Source organism: Oncorhynchus mykiss, chromosome 13, assembly GCF_057628025.1.
Source record: "Oncorhynchus mykiss isolate SJ-2025 chromosome 13, ASM5762802v1, whole genome shotgun sequence".
NCBI lineage: Eukaryota > Metazoa > Chordata > Actinopteri > Salmoniformes > Salmonidae > Oncorhynchus > Oncorhynchus mykiss.
Window position 1 is genome coordinate 31,497,402 of NC_143034.1, and position 18,232 is coordinate 31,515,633.

At 43.2% G+C, this 18,232-nt stretch overlaps 2 protein-coding genes across 3 annotated transcripts; both read right to left on the minus strand.

Moving 5' to 3' along the window:
• Positions 1 to 3,587: 3,587 nt before the first annotated feature.
• On the minus strand, positions 3,588 to 8,873 carry LOC110485975 (beta-2-glycoprotein 1). Its single transcript, XM_021557247.3, has 8 exons — positions 8,392 to 8,873; positions 6,406 to 6,582; positions 5,762 to 5,858; positions 5,464 to 5,540; positions 4,932 to 5,120; positions 4,310 to 4,489; positions 3,913 to 4,110; positions 3,588 to 3,811 (listed from the first exon to the last, which is right to left on the minus strand). The coding sequence occupies exons 1-8, from the start codon at positions 8,684 to 8,686 to the stop codon at positions 3,747 to 3,749; spliced, it is 1,278 nt and encodes a 425-aa protein (XP_021412922.2). The 5' UTR covers positions 8,687 to 8,873; the 3' UTR covers positions 3,588 to 3,746.
• A 335-nt stretch (positions 8,874 to 9,208) lies between these two features.
• LOC110485976 (beta-2-glycoprotein 1) lies at positions 9,209 to 15,527 on the minus strand. Of its 2 annotated transcripts, XM_036940642.2 has the most exons (9): positions 15,248 to 15,527; positions 12,651 to 12,811; positions 12,322 to 12,501; positions 11,889 to 11,979; positions 11,726 to 11,802; positions 11,437 to 11,628; positions 10,488 to 10,667; positions 9,641 to 9,838; positions 9,209 to 9,351 (listed from the first exon to the last, which is right to left on the minus strand). In XM_036940642.2, exons 2-9 carry the CDS (start codon positions 12,718 to 12,720, stop codon positions 9,269 to 9,271), a joined length of 1,071 nt encoding a protein of 356 aa, XP_036796537.1. In that variant the 5' UTR covers positions 12,721 to 12,811; positions 15,248 to 15,527; the 3' UTR covers positions 9,209 to 9,268. The 2 variants fall into 2 exon arrangements, with proteins under 2 accessions (XP_036796537.1, XP_090052150.1); XM_090196024.1 differs by lacking the exon at positions 15,248 to 15,527 and having other exon boundaries at positions 12,651 to 13,254.
• Positions 15,528 to 18,232: the final 2,705 nt, after the last annotated feature.

The window sequence follows — 18,232 nt, forward strand, 5'->3', positions numbered from 1 at the left end:
CATCCACCCCTCCATCCCTCCATCCCCAGCTGCATCCTCTCAACGAAGCCTCGATTGAAGTGGATTCATTTATTTATTCCGCTTTCACAAGACTGACATGAAAGACTTGACTGTGTGTTTCAATGTATTGTAACTTTGTTATCTAAAGAAGGCTTGAGGAAGACACCCCAGAGATCAAAGCTGTGTGGAGACACAAAGTGGAGTCACGTTAAAGTGTGACACGCGTCATGACATCTACTGGTTTCCCAGTAATACTCTCAGACTGGATTTCTTAGTTGTGACGGGTCAAAAAAAATCACCTTGGAGGTGCCCCAAATGGCACCCTATTCCCTATGAGCCCTGTTCAAAAGAAGTACACTATTAGGGAATAGGGAACCATTTGGGGTGCAGCCCAAAACATTAAACCAGTGGCGCATACAGTACATGGGCATCTACCACATAGCTACACAAGTAACCCCCCTACAACTACACAGCCTCTACACTTACTGTACTAAAGTGGTCAAGGTCGGCCATTTCCCCTGACTGAGACAGAGAATGGCAAAGCCTCACGTCTTCACCCTGATTAGGAGGTGGGATTAGTCCTGCCAGGAGAGACCGGGGTGTGGTGGAGGTGTGGGTGGAGAAAGCGAGCGAGCGGGAATGAATAAAAGAAGGGCTAATACCAACTCAGGGCATGAAGACTTATCCACCATTGACTGAAGCGTCTTCCCGAGTCCTGACATAAGAGAAGGAAACCACAGCAGGGGGGGAAAAAAAACGTTAAGTTGGCATAAGTCTCACCAAGCCAACTGCCCAGATGTTATCAACAAAAATCTCTCTTTCTCTCTCCCCTATGGAATATTCCTTTGATTCCAGAATCATGCTGGTTCGCTAATCTAAGCAGTTCCAACCCACCAAGGTGGAGTCGGCTGCCTTTGCAGTGTTTGGTTACACTGAATTGTATGTCGCCACCACACCACCTGCATTGCTGTCGACTGCTGGTGGGAAGAAGGTAGCCTCAATATGAACCATTGACTAGGCTACTGCTCGTGCATCAGCCCAGGCATTGCTGACAGGTCCTCTGATCCTCCCCTCACAACAGCGGGATGTGCAAGAAAACAAGCCCTCATTTGGATTAGAATAATCGTTCGTACTTTAATATTACCTAAACGAGGCCAACCCTCTGACTCGGGAAAAGGACTGTTTGGTTTTGAAGCAAGATCCTCACTCTGTCCATCGACTCTATCCCACCCCGATGGCACTGCCTCAGGTTGGCCACTAGCTGGCGTGAGTGGACAACTTGAGGCAACTTGGTGGTTATGCAGACATGAGGTCAGGCATTTTTCAGGCGTTTTTTCAGAATGCCATCAATTAAGGTTTTCCCTTACGATGTTGCAATATGTCCGTTATATGCGGTCGCAAATCTTTCGTGGGTGGAATTGGGAAAAACTCACCCTGGGAACTCGCCAACGCAAAATCCCAGTATTCACCTTGGGAAAAAAAACGGTCAGAATTATTTATCTTTCAGAACTCCATACCCACATGTTCCTCCTATTTCCTCCCATCACCATTGTGTGGGATTAACCATAGCCCGTAGATGCATCTGTCACCCTAAATGAGCCATAGACAAAGAAGGGAGCTTTAATGAGTGTCTGGGAGAGAACAGTCGAGGTTCTGCCCATCAATTAGGACTGCTTAGACTAGTGGCCTTTGAAGTGTACTGGACTCCAAGTCCCAGCATGCTCTATGGCATAGACCAGGGGTGGAGGACGGGAGGCCTACTGAGGTAATACATCACCACACCTCAGAATACAGATGAGAATGGAATGAGATTCTATTTTTCTGATCATTTCAACCTAACACCAACCACTCTTCCACCATCTCTTCTTCTTTCCTTCGCTTATACAGTAGCTTCTGTTAGAAATCATTTTGCTAGAAATTCCAACTGCAGGAGCCTGTTCATGTCTCCTGTATCTTGCTCTTCAACCCAACCCAATACTCTCACATAAAACACATTCTAAAACATCAATTATTGCTTCTCCATCCACTCAAATAACTCCAAGCAAATGATCAGAATTTTTCCTCGCATTACCGCCTAGCATTACCGCTAACGATACTAACGATAGAAAGCATACTGGATACTGCGTGTTCATGTCTTCAACCACGAAACAACCACGAAACAACGTTTAGTCCCCTTAGGACAACTCATCTCACTTGGATGGATTTTTGCCACGGAGGGCTACTGAGAGAGGGGACAAGAGAGAAAAGGGGGATAGAAAGCGAGAGAGCAAACAAGTGAGGAGAGCTAGAGAGAGAGAGACAGACCGAGAGAGAAACGCAAAAGACGGGAGAGAGAGAGAAAGACAATAATCGTTTGGAGTCAGAAAACACATTTCAAAGAGGCTCCAAACAGCCTGCATGTGAAATCGGATAGCAACTAATAAAGTGAATCTCTTCACAACAATAAATAATGCATCAAGAGGAAACATGAAACAGAGAAACTTGTTTGATCCTCAGAAAGACGGAGAAAAGGGTTTATTAACGGACGTCAGTGCGTTGCATTCATGTCATGGAGGAGCACTCGTACCAGGCCTCATTTAAAGTCAATATCTGAAGAACTTCTCCGCAACTTTGCCGACGTGTGGTCCGGATGAATATTATGTGAAATAAGTCGAATGCATTTGTGTGAAATCGAGTGTCAGCCTATAGTTGGTTGGTGAACATGCTGTCGTGTTTGGAAGTGTCCTGAAAACTGTTCAAGTGCGGTCCTGGCTCGCCCTGAGGCAATGAAGAAATGCATTTTCCATCTATTTTTCCTTGCTATGGTGTGATACGTAAACAGTGACAAATTCTTACAACACCAACCCCCCCCCACCCCACCCCCCCTCTAGGTCTCCCTCCATTCAGTAACCAATGGAAACCCTTGTGACTCCACCTACAGTCGGCCTCTGCAGTTCTTTCATGTCCTGCCTCGCTGCCCCAGTGGGGAAGGAGAGTCAGTTCTCATGACTCAGTACAATCAACCGGCCGCCCCCGCGAGGGGGGGGAATAGATAGTTCTGACCACCGGCTGACGGCCAAGGACAGAGGATCAAACTAACTGCATAGCGGGGCAAGAGCAGCAGGGGGGGGGGGGGGGTTTCCTCTGCTAATCTCCGTTAGAATTGACATGGAAAGCGGTTTGGGTAAACGGGACAGGGTTGCACTGTGGCTGGCTTGCAGTCGACTGTATGGTTTTAATATGAATCACTGGATAGGAAGGTAGAGTTCAGTTTTGTAGTAGAAATGTATATTTTTGGAGCTGACTTGTGTTGTCTGTTGACAGTGTGTGTGTGGTGTAGCAATGAGTTTGGTGTGTATGTGGTGTAGCAATGCGTTTGGTGTGTTTTTAGTGTGTGGTGTAGCAATGAGTTTGGTGTGTATTTAGTGTGTGTGTGGTGTAGCAATGGGTTTGTGTTGAGTGTGTGTGCGTGCATGTTTGAGTTTTTCCTGACCACTTGACCTGACAGAGTATCTCACAGCTGCACAACACTGACATCATGTGACATCATTTGGAAATTGAGTTTATACTGTATTGAGTAAGATGTTGGGTCAAGTCATCTACAAAGATACAAGCAAACAGTATATTTTATTCATTGTAAAATTAGTTCTCTACAGAAAAATGATTCCGAAGAACAAATGGATAGCATTACATAGAAATACACATGACATTTAATTCACAGGCAATCAATGTTCTTGGTCTCAATTTGCTTTGTCATGCATAGCGTTTCAGCACTGGGCTATCTCAGATGGCAGGGAATCAGAGTTGAATTGATATGAAATCCTACTTGGTTCTAGAAAGGAAAACACACAGACATCATGAAGACTTGATGGTTAATGTTGTTTCATATAGAAAATAACCAACAAGAAAAAAATGCTTGCGCTCTAGTCTCACCTTCGAAGCATTCTGGGATCTTGAGTTTTCCATTGATGCATTGGGTTGACACTGCATAGCCACACTTCTTCTCCTCGTTCATACAATAGACCAAGACGACGTCCGCATGCGAGATTCTATTGGGCTCGAAATCCTCTATCCAAAATTTCTTTCCATTGTAAAGGATGCGTCCTCTTTTAATACCTACCTTGCAGGAAGCTGTGGAACAAAGAGTGAAATTAGGATCAATAATTATAGTATTGGCTCAGGGAGCCAGGTGGATATTACTATTTAGAATTTCAAAAAACGGCAACATTCAGCTATTCAAAAACACAGATTTGACAACACCGATTTGACAGGTTACCAAATAAGTTTGGTTAAACAAAATACAAAATTGTCACAAAATCAGTGGTCCTACCCCTGCAAACTGGCTCCTTTGACCAATCCCCTGTTTTAAGACATTCAATCTCCACAGGCCCATCCAGGACATAGTCTACATTACATCCATATTTGACAGTCTCCTTGAAGCCGTACTCCCTCTTGTCAGTATTGGTCATGTAGCCGTTGCTGATGCCTGTTGGCGCTGAACAGGTCACCACTGGAAACAAACAGAGGTCAATCAGGGTTAGTGTGTGTTCAGAATACCACTTTAACTTTGTTCACAAAGCAAATCACTTGTCATTTATTACCACACGAAAAGGTGCAATTTGTATTTCATTTCATTTCCCCAGAGGTATCACAGACATATCTGGCCAAAACTAAAACAAACAAACGGTTACACGAGCCAATAACCATCCCCCTCAGCTTACAAAAGTTCACGCTGCTCAGCAATAAAAATAAAGATGTTTTATTGTCACATACAGCGCTCCTGGAGCAAGTTAGGGTTAAGTGCCTTGCTCAAGGGCACATCAACAGATTTTTCACCTTGTTGGCTTGGGTATTCAAACCAGCGACCATTTGGCTACTGGCCCAACACCCTAACCCAGGGATGGGCAACAATACAACAGATTAGAGCCTTTGACTGATAACACTGTACCTACATTTACATTCTGGTGGCTCAGTCCAGTTTCCGTCAGTGCTGCACGATCCCCTCTCACTGCCTATGAGGACAAGTGGAGGGAAACACTCATAGGTCCCCCCAAAACCAAACACAACCGTTTCGCCTGTCAACTTTCTGTCGTAGACCATTTTCCCATATTTAGGTATTGGAGGAAGACCACACGTCACCGCTAACAGAGGGGAGAGATTTCATTCACATGCTCATTAAATCACTCACATTTGATTGAAATACGTGATATTCTCTCTCTCTCTATATATATATATTTTAAATCAGAGACATACGATGTAACATATGAGTAGCATAGTCTACAGTAAAGCCATTATTCAAATCTCCGTTTTACACATTGTAGAATGCTCTTCACAGTTACAGCAATACGGCCACGTTTACATTGTGTTTATAGGCTTGCACGTATCAATGTGAGTTTGTATGCATTTATCAATGTGAGATCATGTTGATTCATTAGTGCTCAGTGCCAGAGCAGCTATGTATTTCAGTGGGAGGCAGACGCCTACGTGCGCACGTCGGTGGGGGATCACTCCATTGACCGTCGTACAAGCACTCAATGGTACTGGCTCCTTGCAGGGTATACCTGTAGACAACATTACCGTAATCTGTCAAATGATGTACTAAAAAAAATGTAATAACATAAAGTACACACTATATTAGGTGTATGGGTATACAGTGATTTCAACTTTGACCTACTTCACGTGTGTTTGATACAATAACATGTTATCGACTTTGACAGCACGGAGAGGTGGCCAGTCGTCAACGAAACGCTAGAATGGAATTTGTAAATGCTATTCCCCATACCCCTCGTGGCAGGTGTAGTTGATGACACTCTGGTAGACAATGTCCACAAACTCCATGTCTCCATGGCCCAGTGCTTCTGGGAGAGAGCAACTCTTTACTGCATCAGAAGTTTAAAAAAAAGAAAAAAGAAAAAGAGAGTCAGTCAGCATTGCTCAACAGTTCCATCAATACGAGCATCAACTGATCATCATTGTAACATAGAGTATCAATTGATAATACTTGCAATATACTGAGCATCAATTGATAATATTTGCAATATACTGAGCATCAATTGATAATACTTGCAATATACTGAGCATCAATTGATAATACTTGCAATATAGTGAGTATCAATTGATAATACTTGCAATATAGTGAGTATCAATTGATAATACTTGCAATATAGTGAGTATCAATTGATAATACTTGCAATATAGTGAGTATCAATTGATAATACTTGCAATATAGTGAGTATCAATTGATAATACTTGCAATATAGTGAGTATCAATTGATAATAATTGCAATATAGTGAGTATCAATTGATAATACTTGCAATATAGTGAGTATCAACTGATACTCAAAAAAAAAAAAAAAATCAGTGTATCAAATGATGATACATGAACAGCAATACTGTTTCAGGTCAAACTTTATAAAAACGTCCTACTTGAGCACGTGAGTCTAGACTTGGTCCAGCCTCCGCTAGCAGTGCAGCTGATTGTGCGAGAGCCTGAGGTGGGTGTGTACCCTCGTTTACACGACAGCGCCACCTCGTCTCCGGGGGAGTACACCCTCTGGAGCCCCTCCAGTTCCATACCGTCACCCAGGGGCGGGCGGCCACATTCTGAGGGGGCAGACAAGCAAAGGGACGGGTCAATAAACACACACACACACACACAAAAAAACGTATAGATTAACCAAAGAAGTGCCCGTGCAACTCCCCAGACATTCAGTTGACATTTTACGTAATGTCTAGTGTTTGTTGAGCATAAAAAGGTAGGTGGACTATTCAAATAAAGTGTATTTTTCCTTTCAGCTTACAGTAACTGAAAGTATTCGTCAACATGACACAAGCCCATTTGTCTCAACACACTCTGACAACATGCTCACTGAGAGTACGGAGGAATATTGAACAGCATACAGCGCAGAAACACAAAAGGCTTCTGAAATCAAGAGGTCAAAACACGAACACAAAATGAACAAAAACACAAACGCAACATGTAAAGTGTTGCTCCTATGTTTCATGAGTCTTTCATATGCACAAAAATCGTATTTCTCTGAAATGTATTGCACTAATTTGTTTACATCCCCGTTAGTGAGCATTTGTCCTTTGCCAAGATAATCCATCCACCTGACAGGTGTGGCATATCAAGAAGCTATCATTACACAGGTGCACCTTACGCTGGGGACAATAAAAGGCCACTCTGAAATCTGCAGTTTTGTCACACAACATAATGTCACAGATGTCTCAAGTTGAGGGAGTGTGCAATTGAATGTTCATTTCTCTTCCATAAGCTGCTTCCAATGTCTTTTTTAGAGAATTTGGCAGTACATCCAACCGGCCTCACAACCGCAGACCACGTGTAACCATGTCAGCCCAGGACCTCCACAACCAGCTTATTCACCTGCGGGATCGTCTGAGACCAGCCACCCGGACAGCTGATTAAATTGTGGTTTTGCACAACCAAATCATTTCCGCACAAACTGTCTCAGGGAAGCTCATCTGCATGCTCGTCGTCCTTACCAGGGCCTTGACCTGACTGCAGTTCGGCATCGTAACTGACTTCAGTGCGCAAAGGCTCACCTTCGATGGCCACTGGCATGCTGGAGAAGTGTGCACTTCAAAAATGAATCCTGGTTTCAACTGTAACGGGCGTGTATGGCGTCGTGCGGGCGAGCGGTTCGCTGATGTCAACGCTGTCAGAGTGGCCCTTGGTGGTGGTGGGGTTATGGTATGGGCAAGCACAAGCTACGGACAATGAACACAATTGCATTTTATCGATGACAATTTGAATACAAAGAGATAACGTGGCGAGATCCTGAGGCCCATTATCGTGCCATTCATCTGCCGTCATCACCTCATGTTTCAGCATGATATTGCACAGCCCCATGTTGCAAAGATCTGTACAAAATACCTAGAAGCTAAAAATGCCCCAGTTCTTTCATGACCTGCATACTCACCAGACATGTCATCCATTGAGCATGTTTGGAATGCTCTGGATCGACATGTACGACAACATGTTCCAGTTCCCGCCAGCAATATCCAGCAACTTCACAAAGCCATTGACGAGGCATGGGACAACACTCCACAGGCCACAATCAACAGCCTGATCAACCCTATTAGAAGGAAATGACGCTGCCAATATCCAGCAACTTCACAAAGCCATTGAAGAGGCGTGGGACAACATTCCACAATCAACAGCCTGAGATGGCGTCGCACTGCATGAGGCAAATGGTGGTCACACGCCCATACTATTTTTTTTTAAAGGTGTTTGTGACCAGCACATCTGTGAAATGTCATGTGAAATTCATAGATTAGGACCTAATGAATTTATTTCAATTGACTGATTTCCTTATATGAACTGTAACTCAGTTTAAATTGTTGCATTTATATTTTTGTTCATTGTAGAGACCGTAATAATAGATACTATACCTTTCTTGGTTGTCACTGGTGTATACAAGGCAAGCAGACAGATCAGCGGCAAAGACAGACTTGACAGTGCCATCGTCTGTGGTGTGGAGAGAGCGTCTCTCCTCTCTGGTTTCAAGGGTAAAAATCGGAATGTCGTTGGAGCTCCCAACTTTTTATGTTCGAGGTAATTGGAGAAGGGTCGATGACAACGCCGAATGAGGCAACCTCTGGCTCTTTTACTATTTACGTAATTTACCGTAAAGCACCAGACCTTTGTGAACCTTACCGTTGCCCCACCCCCATTCCTAGTACACATCACCAGTTTTCTGTAACTCTTCACCAAATCATGGTTGCCAGATCCATTTATGTGGTACAATAAAGTTGACTGAAGCTATTCTAGCAGTATAACATTGATGTGGCTAGATGACGCAGATCTACACACGCAGACCTACTACTATGAATATTTATGTGTGTGATTTTTTTATCTGTGAACAGAATGGAATGCATTTGTAATCTCATACAGCTTCTGTTTGTTGTTCTTGTTGCAAAATTGCAAGAGTTCAATCCGATATCGAGTTCAAGTCAAAACAAAAAGGTATGTTTACTCTTGGTTAAAAAGTAACTTGTTTTTCTCTCAAAACTGCAGTGCCCTTTGTGTATGAGCAGAGATTACAAATACTGTAATCCTATACTGACATCTAGTGTCATTTTCAAGTAACATGTACTTTACAGGCAATCAAATTCAGGCTCATTCAAGTTATGGATATAATCAACAGGTTATTAGCAAAAGCAAGGCTGGATTATTTGGACACAAAGTCAAATAGACTGTTAAAACAGATATTTTTAAGTCATATTTATTTGTAATTTATTTGCCATATTTATCCTCTTTATATGGTGTTTATTTTGTTAGGTCAGCTTGACACATCGCAATCTCAGATGGAAGTGATTTGGGCTTGAGGGTGTACTCCATCTTGCCTGGTTCTAAGAGAAAGACAAGACACAAACACATTTGTCATTTTAGTTGTGAGAATATTAAGGGCTCAACTAAACAGCTTTGGGAAGCTTTGAAAATGTGATGGCAGCGACGACAACACGTTTTACTGGATTGTGTTCATTTGTCATCAAACGGAATAAAATGGACTGAAACACAGAGAGACTACCGACACGTGTCCAGTAAGAAACACCCATTTTCGATTTACGTAGTAAAATGCTTTAAAACTTGCATGCCATAATGAACGTGACCATGTTATTTTGGTACGAAGGGCCTCACCTTTAAAGCATTCTGGGGTATTGAGTGTGCCGTCGATGCACTGACTTGCTACTGGAATGCCACACTTCAACTCCTTGTTCAGACAGTAGAACACAACAGGCTCCCCGTGAAGGACTCTATTGGGTTTCAAATCCCCAATCCAGATCTTCTTGGCGTTGTAGAAGATGCGACCTCTGTTGATGTTAACTTTACAGGGGGCTGCGGTAAAGCGAGGACAAGCAAAGCAACATGACTCTCAGTTTAGCATTGAATATCATTAAATGTAATAGATCATGGACATATACAATAGGTTGGGAGAAACACATGGTCAGCCACACAGGAGCGACCCCGGATAAGGTTTGGGAATGCAGTGCTTTGCTCAAAAGGCTCTCATTACGCAATCATTGCAGTCACCAAATATGAAATAAATGGTTGCCGATACACATCGAATCCCATGCAAGTCAACAAGCTGGTTCGATATACAGACACACACAAGTGACATTCCCACAAGAGTAACAACAGTGCAACCTGGTCTATGACTCAATGGCTCAGATGTGAACTTTCCCCAATGCACAGCAGAGGAGGCTAGTGGGTGGAGCTATAGGAGGTCATGCTCATATTGCAATGGCTGGAACGGAATAGACAGAACCTAGTCAAACGTGGTTTCCATATGTTTGATACCGTTCCATTTAAACCATTCCAGCCATGACAATGAGCTCATCCTCCTATAGCTCCTCCCACCAGCCTCTATGTACAGCTCTAGGGTCAGCTTCCCCTCCTACAATCATAATCTTAACCATTTGCGGGGGAAATGCAAAACTGACAGAAGATCAGCGTCTAAGGGCAACTTCACCCTACACGGACTCACCTCTACAAACGGGCAAAGTGGACCAGTTGCCTGTATTTTGACACTGTATTTCCTCAGAACCGTCCAGAACGTAGTGTTCCTGGCACTGGTACTTGACCTTCTCCTTGTAGCCGGCCTCCCTCATCACAGCAAAGGTGATGATGCCATGGTCTATCGTTGGTGGGATGGAGCAACTCACCTCTGCAACAGGTCAGAAAGGTAATGGGCTAGTGAAAGTGTATTAGCAATGCAATATTGTCAGGATTAATCTAAATTACAGAAATAATTTTTAAGGCATAAACAGAGGAACATGGCAACAGGATTATGCAAATTGATCAATTATCCTCGCTTGGAGTGGATGAACAGTTAACAATAACCATTTTAACCAGAATCATCGTCAGGGCCGGTTCCAGGCATCAGCGGTTCCCATGCCGCTAGTGCCCCCTCCCATTTTATTTTATTAGTATTTATTTTTTGGAATCTCAACTTACTGTTGAGAGTTAAGATAATAGAATACAAAGTGCAAGTTCGAAATTTGGTTGTGCATCACTCAATGAACCATGTCAGCTAACAAAGATTGGTAAATTAGTCTAGCCAGCCATCTGTCCGAATACCTACCAGGCACGCAGGGCACGTGCCCAGGGGCCCTGACCTCCAAAGGGCCCCTATTGATTTTGTTAGTCACGCTCACTCAGATATTATGAACATGGCATAAGTAATGGCAAAATGTGATCTCCACCCCATGGATAAATGGGAGAATTGCAGGGAATTAACCATAAAACATTTGGGAGGGGCAACCAAATCTCACATAGGGCTCCAAAAAGGCTAGACCCATGTAATAATGGGCCCCCATAAGATCAATTTATCAGTGGTTCCACCAGATGTCACTCAAAAACTTATCAACCAATGAGATTTGTTCATGATGGAACAGACAAACCATTTGGCATGTGCTGCCACTGTCTGCACCTACCCTTGCATACCGGTGGCTCAGTCACGTTTCCACTGGCCAAGCACGATCCTCTCTCGTTGCCAATGGGAGCTCTTGGCGGCAAACACTCATACGTCCAACTCTGTCCGTACTGGATTTCATTGCCAGTGAACTTCTTATTGTCATAGACAATTTTGCCATGCTTCGGTGCTTGAGGCAGAGCACAACTCACAGCTGCAGGGAAGAAATATTTAAAATAATCAAGACTATATTGACATATTTAGACAAACAGTGGAGAAAAGCAAGGTTACGTTCTGGAGGTATAGTATACCTTTACACATTGGTGGTGGTGCACTGAGGGTACCATCGTGTAAACACACGCTCTCATTGGCTCCTATCATGACGTACCTGAAGAACACACATTCTTATTGGTCTGAGATGCAGCGAGTCAGCAAAATGTAGTCAGAACTAAACCGCACTGTATTTCCCCTCACCCGTCATCACATGTGTAGTTGAGTACACTCTTGAATGGCACGTCAATCATCCCTGGCTTTTGCATAGGCTTGGGGAGAGGGCACATCTTTGCTGTGTCAAAAATTGATTAGCTTCATGTGGATATAATTTATGCATTTCATGTTGTACATTTTTTTTTGGGGGGGGGGGGGGGGTCCTATATCCCTAGCCCCTTGCTAAAGTATGGACTGTCCAGGTGACTTTAGGGTTCCAAAATTCTCAGAAACATTCCCAAAATTCCCAGGTTTTCCAGTTGGAAGATTCCTTGAATCAGCGACTTAATAAGCAAGAAATCTGGAATCCTCCAACCAGGATTTGTGGAAAACCCAGCAATCTACCTGAATTTTTGTGAACATAGGTGGACTTATGCTTTACATTGTGTAATGGATGTTTTGCGAACGGGGTGGAGCTTACGAGAACACACAAGGTCCAGTTTGGTCCACTCTCCCGAGGCAGAGCAGGTGATCCTGGCAGTCTTGCCGGTCCCAGGTGTGTATCCACGCTCGCACGCCAGGGTCACCTCTTCTCCAATCTCATACACGCGCTTTAGACCCAATGCATCTATACCGTCGGTCACAGGCGGACGGCCACACACTGAGGAGAAATGTTAGGATGTATATGATATAAAAAACACAGACAAAATACGGCTAAAGCATAGGCCACTGAATCTTGTGAACCAACACTGTAACATCTATTCTGTCATTGAAAAATGACTGCATTCAATTAAATCCCTTGCACTGTACCTTTCTTGGATGTCACGGACGTATGCAAGGCAAGCTGACAGAGCAGCAGCAAAGCCAAGGTTGGGTTCATCTTCCGGGGGAGGGTTGAGAGAGACTGTGTCCGTTCTTTCGGGCAGTGGACGGTGAAAAATGTAGATGGTCCATTCAAAAGCCCAGAAAGTCTGAGCCAATGAGATGGCCGGAATTAGGCTTCCAAATCGATTGAACCCAAAGTTCAAAGCACATGCATATTTACTCTGAGTTGAAGGATAACTTTCACTCAGCACACTACACAGACACGTACACCCACACGACAATGACTCCGAATCATAAAATGTAGCAGCTGTATGAAATGCAGGTTTCATTCATGCAATACTAATGCTAAACTCTTTTTTTTTTTAAACTGTCATTCAAATTTGATTTCGAAAGAGGGAGGTTGTGCAGTCTTGCCCTGCCTGTGTCGTTCAGATAGGACAGGTTACGCCTGAGTCAGATTATTTTGGCTATTGCCCAATGTGCATACTGTTAATCTACTACTAATGTATTAGCGTTACAATGGCACAACTATTTACATCTACACTTTGAGCACTAACACCCGTCTTGCCTTCTGCTGAAGTCCTGTCCTTACGGCTGCTACAAGGCTAATTATTTGTATGCCACAGGTCAACATAGTCTACCAGCCTACAGTGGTTGCTCAACCACAAATTGAGATGATGCTGCGGGACTGTCTATTTTTTTCCCCCCTGCCCTATTTTCCCCCCAGCCACCAGTCATAGTGACAACAGTGGTAGGTGGATCGTTTGTCCAGATCTGCAATACCGATCATACCACACATAAAAGCATTCAAAGCTGCGTCGATTTATAGTACAAAATCGACAAGAAGCAATAGGAATAGCTGATAGCCAGCGGAGAGGCATCACTGCAGCATGAAAGTACAGTAAAGACAGGCAGCTCAAAACGTCTTTATCAGGGCACATGGCGACGCCACCGGAGGCAGATGGCTCAAAACGTCTTTATCAGGGCACATGACGACGCCACCGGAGGCAGATGGCTCAAAACGTCTTTATCAGGGCACATGGCGATGCCACGGGAGGCAGATGGCTCAAAACGTCTTTCTAAGGGCACATGGCGACGCCACGGGAGGCAGATGGCTCAAAACGTCTTTATAAGGGCACATGGCGACGCCACGGGAGGCAGATGGCTCAAAACGTCTTTATAAGGGCACATGGCGACGCCACGGGAGGCAGATGGCTCAAAACGTCTTTATAAGGGCACATGGCGACGCCACAGGAGGCAGATGGCTCAAAACGTCTTTATAAGGGCACATGGCGACATCACGGGAGGCAGATGGCTCAAAACGTTGTCTTTATAAGGGCACATGGCGACGCCACGGAGGCAGATGGCTCAAAACGTCGTCTTTATAAGGGCACATGGCGACACCACGGAGGCAGATGGCTCAAAACGTCTTTATCAGGGCACATGGCGACGCCACGGGAGGCAGATGGCTCAAACAGTCTTTATAAGGGCACATGGCGACGCCACGGGAGGCAGATGGCTGAGAACGTCTTTATAAGGGCACATGGCGACGCCACGGGAGGCAGATGGCTCAAAACGTCTTTATAAGGGCACATGGCGACGCCACTGAGGCAGATGGCTCAAAACGTCTTTATAAAAAGGGCACATGGCGACGCCACGGGAGGCAGATGGCTCAAAAGGTCTTTATAAGGGCACATGGCGACGCCACGGGAGGCAGATGGTTCGAGTCTCTGCTATTTATTATCCAAGGGGCAGGCAAGAGAATGGTCGTGGACAGGCAAAAGATCATAAACAAGGTCAGAGTCCAGGAGGTACAAGGTCAGGGCAGGAGGTACAAGGTCAGGGCAGGAGGTACAAGGTCAGGGCATATAAGCGATAAGGAAACAGCATGAGCACGGAAAAACACGCTGGTTGACTTGACGAACGAGCCACAGATAAACAGGGAACAACCGGAATAAATACCCAGGGACTAATGGGGAAAACGGGTGACACCTGGAGGTGCGTGGAGACAATCACAAAGTCAGATGAAACAGATCCGGGCGTGACTCCCTTATTGATCTTGTTTCGGGACAATACAATTATCCTACATAGACTAGCCTACAACGCAATCAATAATTTCTTCATAGTTTTAAAGTGATTACAACGTCCTACAATAGGCTGCAGTGAACATGTCATTAGAATAAAGACGCAAAATCCCTGTGATTTGAACGTTTCATTCCAAGTGGATCTACTCTCGATAGTTTATACTGGTCTAAAGAGGAACAGTAGCAGGCCAGTCTGGCTGTATTTAAAAAAATATATATATGATAGTGAGTCTGTTGCAGATTATCATTCTCCAAAATCGTCCTATAATAATGTGGCCACGTATGCTCCCGGCAGTTATTCACGAAAGTTGAACACGCATTCCTTTCCAATCAGAGCGGCTATTCCTCACGCACATAGAATCTAACCCTCCAATACAACCTAAATATTTCTCATTAACTTTTAAAATGTATTACCTGTTATATGTGACATAAACACAACCAGTCACAATGTTTTAATCTGATTAGGCTACATCAAAAGTCTTCCCCAGGCATACTCACGTTCGACCAAAATCTATTTCCTGCGTTCTCAAAATGGCTTGACATTAACCAGGTATCCAGCCAGTACATGATGGATAAAAAAAAATTGATGGTAACAGCACATTCATTGGAAAACGTTCGAAATGTTGACAGAACAAAATACGCCAGACAAGGTGGGTTCTTTTTGCATCATTTAAATTCGTTATTCGAGAAATGGCGTTGGAAATGCTTTTATATTGGTAAAATAACTATCATATTGAAGTAAACTTGGGAGTAATGTGATATGTTGTGTGGTCCTCCCACTAGGATTCAGGAACGCATGCAGTTTATTAGGCTTACAAATTAAATACATTCTAATGAACTTCACAGGGTGATGAGCTTGATGCTCCTTTCAATAAATATCAAGGGTCTTATTCTGGTGATATGATGCTTGGCTGCCATTTGACAAATCAAAATAATCTCGCAATTTGGTCCACCATAATCTCATCATGTAGTAGGCTATATCTGCGAGCTATTGCATAGAGCCACGTGCCAATACCAGAATGGGCACATTCGCTATACCTACGCAACATTGTTTTTTGTGACACGACCATCAGTAGGCCTAGAGTTTAAAATGCGATGCTACATGGTAATTTAACCGAAAAGGTATTTTTATGTGCACTACCTATTTAAATGCACAGATGTGTAGCCGCAACAAGTCTGATAGGATATTGTACATATTGTTTTTATGCAGATTTGAGCATAATAGCATGAAAATCTGTTGCCAATTGGATGGAAACCTAGCTATAGACACCCTAAAGACTCCAGTGTCACTTTGATTATGCCTGCATTTTGGTTCACCAGCAGCACCAAACAACAAAAAAAAATAAGCTACAGACCAGACAAAACAACCTTGTGAGAATTGTACTCCCCACTCATACTCATCTGGATGTCGAGCATTTTAAGCAGCTAGCCGAAAAAAAAAGGGTACGATTAATTAAATTTGTTCTAGTCCACAGCATTATCACAGACTCAGCCCCTGGGTACCTATCCAAATATTTTTCATTTGTTAGTGATGTTCTCCAGCATAATACGAGAGGCAAAGGCTCTAATATTCACTGTTTTAAGTATAAAAAGAGTATCGGGTAAGAACGCAATTTAATATACCGGCGTTGTTGAGTGGAACAAACTACCACAGCAATTCAAAGCCATACCAACCATAACCACTTTTTAAAAGAATGTCAAAATCTGGCTAATGTGGGAACAGTAGAACCTTTTTTGTCTGTATCTATGTATGTATCTATTTGTGTACGTACACTACCAGTCAAAAGTTTTAGAAGGCCTACTAATTCAAGGGTTTTTCTTTATTTTTACTATTTTCTACATTGTAGAATAATAGTGAAGACATCAAAACTATGATATAACACAAATGGCATCATGTAGTAACCAAAGAAGTGTTATATATTTTATATTTGAGATTCTGTAAAGTAGCCATCCTTTGCCTTGATGACAGCTTTGCACACTCTTGGCATTCTCTCAACCTGCTTCATGAGGTAGTCACCTGGAATGCATTTCAATTAACAGGTGTGCCTTGTTAAAAGTGAATTTGTGGAATTTCTTTCCTTCTTAATGCATTTGAGCCAATCAGTTGTGTTGTGGCAAGATAGGGGGGTATACAGAAGATAGCCCTATTTGGTAAAAGACCAAGTCCATATTATGGCAAGAACAGCTCAAATAAGCAAAGAGAAACAACAGTCTATCATTACTTTAAGACATGAAGGTCAGTCAATAGGGAACATTTCAAGAACTTTGAAAGTTTCTTCAAATGCAGTCGCAAAAACCATCATGCGCTATGATGAAGCTGGCTCTCATGAGGACCGCCACAGGAATGGAAGACCCAGAGTTACCTCTTCTGCACAGGATAAGTTCATTAGAGTTACCAGCCTCAGAAATTGCAGCCCAAATAAATGCTTCACAGAGTTCAAGTAAGACACATCTCAACATCAACTGTTCAGAGGAGACTGTGTGAATCAGGCCTTCGTGGTCAAATTGCTGCAAAGAAACTACGAATAAAAGGTCACCAATAAAAAGAAGAGACTTGCTTGGGCAACATGAGCAATGGACATTAGACCAGTAGAAATTTGTCCTTTGGTTCTGGAGTCCAAATTGGAGATTTTTGGTTCCAAACGCCATGTCTTTGTGAGAGACGTGGTGTGGGAGAACGGATGATCTCTGCATGTGTATTTCCCACCATAAAACAATTCAAGGTTCACATTCAAGGTTCACTTAACCAGCATGACTACCACAGCATTCTGCAGCGATACGCCATCCCATCTGGTTTGCGCTTAGTGGGACTATCATTTGTATTTCAACAGGACAATGACCCAGGACACCTCCAGGCTGTGTAAGGGCTATTTTACCAAGGAGGAGAGTGATGGAGTGCTGCATCAGATGTCCTGGCCTCCATAATCCCCAGACCTCAACGAAATTGAGATGGTTTGGAATGAGTCGGACCGCAGAATGAGGGAAAAGCAGTCAACAAGTGCTCAGCATATGTGGGAACTCCCTCAAGGCTGTTGGGAAAGCATTCCCGGTGAAGCTGGTTGAGAGAATGCCTAGAGTGTGCAAAGCTGTCATCAAGGCAAAGGGTGGCTATTTGAAGAATCTCAAATATAAATATACATTTGATTGGTTTAACACTTTTTAGGTTACATTATTCTATGTCTTATTTCAAAGCTTTGATGTTTTCACTATTATTCTGCAATGTAGAAAATAGTAAAACAAAATAAAGAAAACCCCTTAAATGAGTAGGTGTTTTAAAACTTTTGACCGGTAGTGTATTTGTGTAAAACAAAATAGGGACCACAGTGGAAATACGTTTTTAATTGACAAAACAATCAATCAATCAATAAATCCAAACTGTGCAGTGGCAATTTGATGAACGGAAACACAAAAAGGTTTAATGACATTCAGAGATTGTCAAACCAAGCCTTCTATACAGGGTAAACCTACAAGATAGGGAGGGAT

Coding starts and splice junctions, on each gene's coding strand:
- LOC110485975 (XM_021557247.3), bottom strand. CDS start 8,686: ATGTGTACTAGGAATGGGGGTGGGGCAACGGTAAGGTTCACAAAGGTC. Junction 6,583..8,391: donor ACCAGTGACAACCAAGAAAG/GTATAGTATCTA, acceptor CTGCCCCCTCAG/AATGTGGCCGCCCGCCCCTG. Junction 3,812..3,912: donor GATCCCAGAATGCTTCGAAG/GTGAGACTAGAG, acceptor TTTCCTTTCTAG/AACCAAGTAGGATTTCATAT.
- LOC110485976 (XM_036940642.2), bottom strand. CDS start 12,720: ATGAACCCAACCTTGGCTTTGCTGCTGCTCTGTCAGCTTGCCTTGCAT. Junction 11,803..11,888: donor AACTACACATGTGATGACGG/GTGAGGGGAAAT, acceptor TGTGTTCTTCAG/GTACGTCATGATAGGAGCCA. Junction 9,839..10,487: donor CACTTTGCCCGTTTGTAGAG/GTGAGTCCGTGT, acceptor GCTTTACCGCAG/CCCCCTGTAAAGTTAACATC.